This window comes from Gekko japonicus, unplaced genomic scaffold (assembly GCF_001447785.1).
Source record: "Gekko japonicus isolate JY-2015 unplaced genomic scaffold, Gekko_japonicus_V1.1 scaffold1865, whole genome shotgun sequence".
Taxonomy (NCBI): domain Eukaryota; kingdom Metazoa; phylum Chordata; class Lepidosauria; order Squamata; family Gekkonidae; genus Gekko; species Gekko japonicus.
The window spans coordinates 217,962-224,936 of record NW_015168710.1 but is presented as its reverse complement, the minus strand read 5'-3'; the positions used below and the strand labels follow the sequence as shown (position 1 = coordinate 224,936).

Genomic DNA, 6,975 nt, shown 5'->3' with positions numbered 1-6,975 from the left:
AAAGAGAGAAAGAAAAGGAGGGAAATAAAAGGAGAGGGAAAGATGGCAAAGCGATGGAGGGAGGGAGGCTCTCCCATCCCCCCCATCAAGCCACCCCCACGGATCCCTTACTTACCGCTTCAGTGGGGGCTGGGGAAGCCAGCGGTGGGGCTTTCCTGGCATCCCCCGAGCCGCAGCACTCCTGCGCGGGCCCGGGAGATGCAGCGACGGGGCTCTCCTGGCATCCCCCGAGTCGTAGCACTCCTGCGCAGGCCTGGGGGACACAGCGACGGGGTTCTCTGGCCTCCCCCGAGCTGCAGCGCTCCTGCGCGGGCCTGGGGGATGCAGCGGTGGGGTTCTCTGGCCTCCCCCGAGCCGCAGCACTCCTGTGCAGGCCCAGGGGATGTGACGGTGAGGCTCTCCAGCCTCCCCCAAGCCGCAGTGCTTTCAGCGTGGGGAGGTAGGGGCGGGGCTTGCTGCCGCTGCCATTAGCACAAGTTCCTTGGCTACCGGAGCGGTGCTCCGTCACGCTCCGGCCCCAAAAGACCCTTGGCTCTTGTACTCATATGACTGAAAGAAACATTATTTAATGACTACAAAATACTGCACCAATGAGGCTTTTAAAAAATACGTCCTTTAAACTGAGGTACCTATATTAGATAGCCAAAGTGAATCATTCCTCCTATTTGTTCAAGGCTGGTCCAGGCTATAAAATAGGCTTTCCCCCCAGGAACAGATGTCCAGCTTGCTATGGCTTTCCATCTTGCAGATCCCCCTTTTCTCTTAAAATGTCCATCCTGTGGGTGAGCAACCACTTGACAGCAGCGTTGGGGCTGCCAGGCCAGGAAAGAAAGCTTTCCAGGGACAACCATGGCCTGCAAATCTGGACAAGTGTGTTGTTTATCATCTGCCAGTGTCCTTGTAGCTCAGGACTGCAGAACTGGCCAGAATTTGTGCCAAGCTAATCGGCCTGTAGGCTTGGTCATTAAAAGACTGGTATAACAAGGCCGAGCTTTTCAGAACTGACATCTTACCATTGCCCCTAACTGCCTCTTCATTCTGTCTCTAGTCTGGGATTTTGTTTCTAATTTCAGATCACCCTGAAAGAGCTGCTCTCTTGTTTGTGTCTAGTGTTTGCATTGGCCTAGTGCTCACGCTTTGTGCTCTGGTGATACGCGTGTCGTGCACTAATGACTTTGAAAAACTGCAGCAGATGAGGGAGTGCTTGGTGTCCAAGAACAGCAAAGCTGGTGACAATAATGAGGAGGAAGAGGAAGAGGAGGGAGCGGAATCATCCAGTTCAGACTTTCCTGATGGACTAACAGGGTTCTGCAGGACATCTTACTCTGCTCGTTGTTCCTTGGACTCAGCTGAACTCGCAGAAAGGATAGAGCGGCGAGAACAGATCATCCAGGAAATCTGGATGAATAGTGGTTTGGATCCCTCTCCGACTAGGAGCCTTAGTCCATTTTATATTAATGAACAGCAGTGTGTTTATTTCGGATAGTACATGCTATTTTTGTGAAGAATGTACCTTCTGTGAAGGAGCATTTGCAACTCTTTTTAATAATTATTTGCGAAGAAAAATATATTATTAATAATTTTAATAAAAAATACTTTTAAATACAGGATGGTATGGCATATGCTGAGTTCCATTTCCTGAAGGTTGTGTTTTGTTGTTTTTGCATCATATTATTTGCATAATCTTGAACTGCAGTAACTATTTAGAAATGAAAGTCCATATTACAAAACAATATACTTCGTATTAAAGAATTTCAAAAGGTATTCACAATAAATAACAAAACGCTAGAAGTAAGCAGGCGACTGCAAATTTCTCTTCAATATAATTTGTAGGTAAATGTCACTTGGCCTGAACCAAATGGATCAAAGGTTAAATCATAAATGTGTTCCTGCCTTTTAAGCAGAATGTCTCCAACATTAGCTGCAATCTGCTGGGAACTAGAAGAACAAAAGGAGGAAAAATGTCATTTCCTCCTGGTGATACTTTGGAGCTGTCTGTACTTTTCTTTTTCAGAACCCAAGTTCTCATGAGCTAACAAGAAATATACTGAGGGTGGGGGAGGTAGCTTTTCATTTCCTATTGTTTTAAAATTAAAAAATGGAGCTTGGGGGAAATTCATACCTAATATCCAATCAGTGATCTCATACCAAGCTGGAAAATCTTCAGTAAATCATGTCTTGTTACAACAGGAAGCTAAGAAACTTGCCCAAAAGTCTTTTTTAAAGAAATTAAGAATTAATTATAGAATTGGGAGGGACACCTTGTTTTGTATGGAGTTGGGACCCTTGGATGGGTTACAGGCCCCCTTAGAACTTTCATTTTTTGGTGCTTTTTGGAAAAACCTTCCAAAAGCAAAGGTACAACATCTCCCGCCTGGCTTTGTTCACACAGTGAGTGGAGCAACAGGGCAGTGAGATCCCTTAGCACAGGTAGTTTCAGACACTCTTCCTTCTTGTGAAATCTCTCTTGTCCCAAGTCAGGTTGGATCATTTCCCACCTCCACCAGTTAGTCTTGCAGTGCTCCATGTACACTTGCATCACAGAGCTCCTCACCAGTGAGATCATAATTCAAGCGTCTCTTTTCCTATCATGTGACTCTGATATCACACAATCCCCTGTCATGTTTTTACAGCTCATTGGGTCCCATGCTGTTGCCTGAGGGTCAAGGATGGGTCTTGGGTTTGATAAAACTGCCCTGAAGTAGGGATCCCAAGTTCCCCCGGGGGGCGGGGAAACCCCCACCCCAGAGGCCCGTTCCTCAGCGCCGCCAGATCGAGCCCCAGGGGGAACTCCACCCCAACGTGCGCATCACCCAGAAGTGACGCGGGCACGCTGGGGGCGGGGCCACGGCCATACAAGGGAAAACTCTATGGTTTTCCCTTGTATGGCCATGGCCCCGCCCCCAGCGTGCCTGGCGTTCTCCCATCACTTCTGGGTGACATGCTTGCGGCGCACGCGTGCACAAGACGCTGGCCGGGAGCCCCCTGCTCCCGGCGAAGATAGACTTGGCAACCCTACCCTGAAGAGCTTTAATCAAACCTACTGGAAGGCCAGAGAGTACATTCATTATGTGCACCTTCTGACTGATATACAAATCCAGACCATTACCACACCATAAACAGGAAGCAAAGCAAGCATAGTTCAAAGGTAACTGGAAAATCACCACGCATATAGACCCAATTCAGACCCAATTACTGAGCCACCGCTATAACTCTTAAGATGGAAGATCAAGTACATGTACCACCCATCTCTGTATATATAACGTAATATGTAACACTGGTGGTGCTGATGGGTCCATAAGTATAGTGAGGGGGAAAACAACGGATAAGGCTGTTAGGTATTTGGGTTTCTCTGTGTAGTCCCCACGTTACTTGTATTATGTGCTACGGTAGGTTGAGGGACAGGTGCATATGCACTCAACCGCCACATGAGTAGGGTAGGCATTAGGCAAAAGAAGCTTCAGTCTTCTAATACAATTTGAATCCAGTGTGAAAGCCATGCAAGACAGGAATCGCACACAGAAACTGAATGCTAAGATATACTGTGTATATACCATTTGTTAAATACAAAATAATGCCATCCTAATATGGTGTCATGATCTGGGCTGTGCAAGCGTAACCCAAGCACGGCCTAGCTGGCCCAGGAAGCCTGTGTAGCAGTGGTTCTCCCAGATTAGAGTCCGCGCACTTAACCACTACACCAAACTGGCCCTTCTACCCTTCAAGAAGCAGGACAATGGGCGGAGCGACTGGCTGAAGCCTATGGAGGGCAGAGGTACCACACTAGTCTGGACTGGCATAAGAGGGAGTTCCCTAAGTCTCCTCCCTGATAGAAATGCAATTTGTTCTTACCAAGAAAATAACTTATTGGAGACAGACCTTTTTTCAATGAAGCAGAATTATCTTTTATCGAATTTAACACTCTTGCAAAAGGGTGCACAGCAACAAAGCAGGCACACCCAATTCTTCAAAAATACCCGCTTTATACCTGACACCGTCATGTAGAAAATAACAAAGTCCCTCCCACTGAACTGCCACTGGTCTGGCAGCCAGGGCGTACAACTAATCCGAACGCTTAAAGAAATCAACATGCTTCTCCCTCACCCCTTCCCATACCTATCTCAGCATTTTCCAAGACCACCCTTCCTCTGTTTGCTTATTTCAAATAAGGCTAAGTTTGCTTAGTCCAGACTTTCTATATTAACATTTCTTTATAACACAGTACAAGTTTAGCCTCTTAAGCAATTTTGTCCATTTCAGGGGTAAATTTGCAGTCATCAGCTTCCTGTCAACAGGTTCCAGACAACGAGATGTCCATTCTTAGCTTGTATCTTAAACCACCGTCTGACCTTACGAGGTCACTTTCCCCCATAAGGGACTTCCTCCTTTTTATGCATGCTCAGCACTTAAGCTAGAGATGTAGAAATAAGCCAAGAAAGTCAATCACACATTAAATGTTATATTTATTCATTCTTTTGATTAACCCAAGCATTCCCACTCTCCGTATTGCTTCTTTTTCTTACCAAGACCCACTAGTTCTACAAATTCCAGCAAGCTTAATCTTTTAGCATCAAGCAATAAATTGATTCTCATTAAGTGTAAAGTTAACACCTTCCAATGTCTTTTTAGAACTTCCTCTTTCCATCTTAGTGGCTGCCCTTGTGTTTATCAGACAGCATTCTCTGTGTGTCTGCTTTGAGTTTATTTATAAAATAGAGCAGAGCTAACTTGTCTTTAAATGCTTAATCCTTCAAACGTCTATCAATAACAATACATTTGATTATCATTCAGCGTTAAGCAAAAGATCTCTAAGCTTTCCTATCAAAAACCCCTGTTTCCATTTTTAACATCCCCTACCCAGAAAGCAGCCAGAAATAAATGGACCACCATCCCAGGAGCAGCAACCTGTATCCTTGAGTTCTGGGGTGAAGTCGCCAACAGCAGAGAAGAAACCACCAAGGTGTTTTTTGTGCAATGAGTTGGGACACCTTGAAAAACAGTGTCCTAAGGCAAGTGCCCCCTCATACCACATGATGCCAGTGGGGCCCCACCCCACTCTTCCTGAGTTCAAAGCAGAATGTATTCCTCAGCACCACCGTAAGGAAGTCACTGTGGACAGGCGTCATGTTGCAGCCTGGTGAGACACCGGCTCCCTGTTGACCACTGTCCACCGCTCTCTTGTGGATTCTAAGTATCTCATCCCGGGTGAAGAAAGATGGGTGCGGCGCCTGCAGGATGCCAAAGGGATTGCCCTCCCGGTGGCTAGGATGCCTATCCAATATGAGGGGTGGAGCGGACAATGGAAGGTTGCTGTATATGAACACACCCCTGTGGCTATGTTTGTAGGAGAAGATCTGGCAGAACACGTACTTCGATGGCAGGAAGGACAGAAAAGAGGTAATGGTCAGCACTGCACAGAAGGAGAGGCAGGCAGGCTGTTGGAAGCAGCAGCTGAGTCAGAACACTTCCCTAGAATGGCATGCGAAGACAAGAAGAGAAGATCTTCCCAGAGCCAGAATCCTAAGGAACCAGAACAGTTGAGGAAGCTGTTTGTTGGTGGCCTAAGCTCTGAAACTACCAATGCTAGTTTAAGGGAACATTTTGAAACATGGGGCACATTCACTGACTATGTGGTAATTAGGAACCCACACATAAAACGTTCCCGTGGGTTTGGGTTTGTAACCTATTCTTGTGTGGGGGAGGCAGAGGCTGCCAGGGCAGCTAGATTACATACAGTGGATGGACATAACTGTGAAGTGAAAAAAGCTCTCTAAAAACGAGAAATGCAAGTTGTTACTGAGAACTCATGGAAGCTTTGATGGCAAAGAAGACCAGGGTGGTGGAAGGGGCTCCCGACCGCCAAACGTATTAGAGCTTGTGATGATTAGCTACCTTACTGTGTATATTTTCTATCTCATTTGTGGTTCATTTGTTAATGCTTATTACTGTGTTTTTATATGTTAATATTGAGTGAGTTCAAAGGGCAAACCACAGCCCAAATCTTGTGTGCAGACCGCATCAATGGGGATCCAGAAGGCCCAGGAAGCCTGTGTAGCAGTGGGAGGAGGCTAGGCCTACAAATCCCAGAAGGCCTTGAGAGGTTTTGGAGCCAAAATTAACCAATAGGAAAAGAGGAGGAGTGGAACAAAAGAGACTGGTGGAAGAGGGAAAGCTGTTCTTTCTTCCAGAGGGCAGAGCCAGAAGGAAGGCTGCTGCAGGAAGAAACCCTCATCCTGAGGGAAGGGTGAGTAGTCTAGTGTCACTTAGAATAGTGAGCTAAGGACAGTATATATTTAGACATGTTAGGGCATTTGATTTCTTTTCACCCACTTACTGTTATTATTCTGCACCTTGTTGTTTGACCTCCTATAAAATAAACCTTTTCCTTGTTTCACTCTGCCTGGTCCTCACGCCTGTTATTCAGCCAAAAGGGAGGTCTGAAGGTCTTGGGAGGTTGCTCTGGGCCTTCTCAAGGGAACCTAAATCCAGAGTGGTGGCAGCGTCAGGTGACACCCCACCTGAGCTGTGACATATGGTTTGCTAATAAATCACAGGACGCATAATACATTTGCAAGGATGTTAGTCTTCCACTGTTGGAAAAGGTAATCATTAGTATTACCACTGAACTCTGTGATTCTAGCAGGTCTGGATTCTGCTCCTAAAGTTCTGGTTCCTTAGCTGAAACCAGTGTTCCCTCTAAGCTGAGTTAGTGTGAGCTAGCTCACAGGTTTTAGCCTCCGACTCACACATTTTTGTCTTGGCTCAGGAAGGATGGCTCCAGAGCAAACTAGTTTATGCTGTAGCCAAATCGCTTGCTCACAACTTTAATGCCAGTAGCTGACAAAGCTGAATTTTTCCTCACAAGACTCCACAGCTTAGAGGGAGCATTGGCTGAAACCCATCATTATTTCGCTAAGTTCGTCTGCTGATCATCATGCCTCTGAGTTCACTAAAGTCTGCCCTACTAAAATCTAA

General features: G+C 46.2%; 1 protein-coding gene across 1 annotated transcript in view; it reads left to right on the top strand.

Moving 5' to 3' along the window:
• Positions 1-1,486, top strand: part of EVA1C (eva-1 homolog C (C. elegans)) — a 55,902-nt gene extending 54,416 nt beyond the window's left edge. Inside the window, exon 8 of the mRNA XM_015415543.1 lies at positions 1,074-1,486. Coding sequence (XP_015271029.1) covers positions 1,074-1,486 — 413 coding nt within the window. The remainder of the gene's footprint in view (positions 1-1,073) is intronic.
• Positions 1,487-6,975: the final 5,489 nt, after the last annotated feature.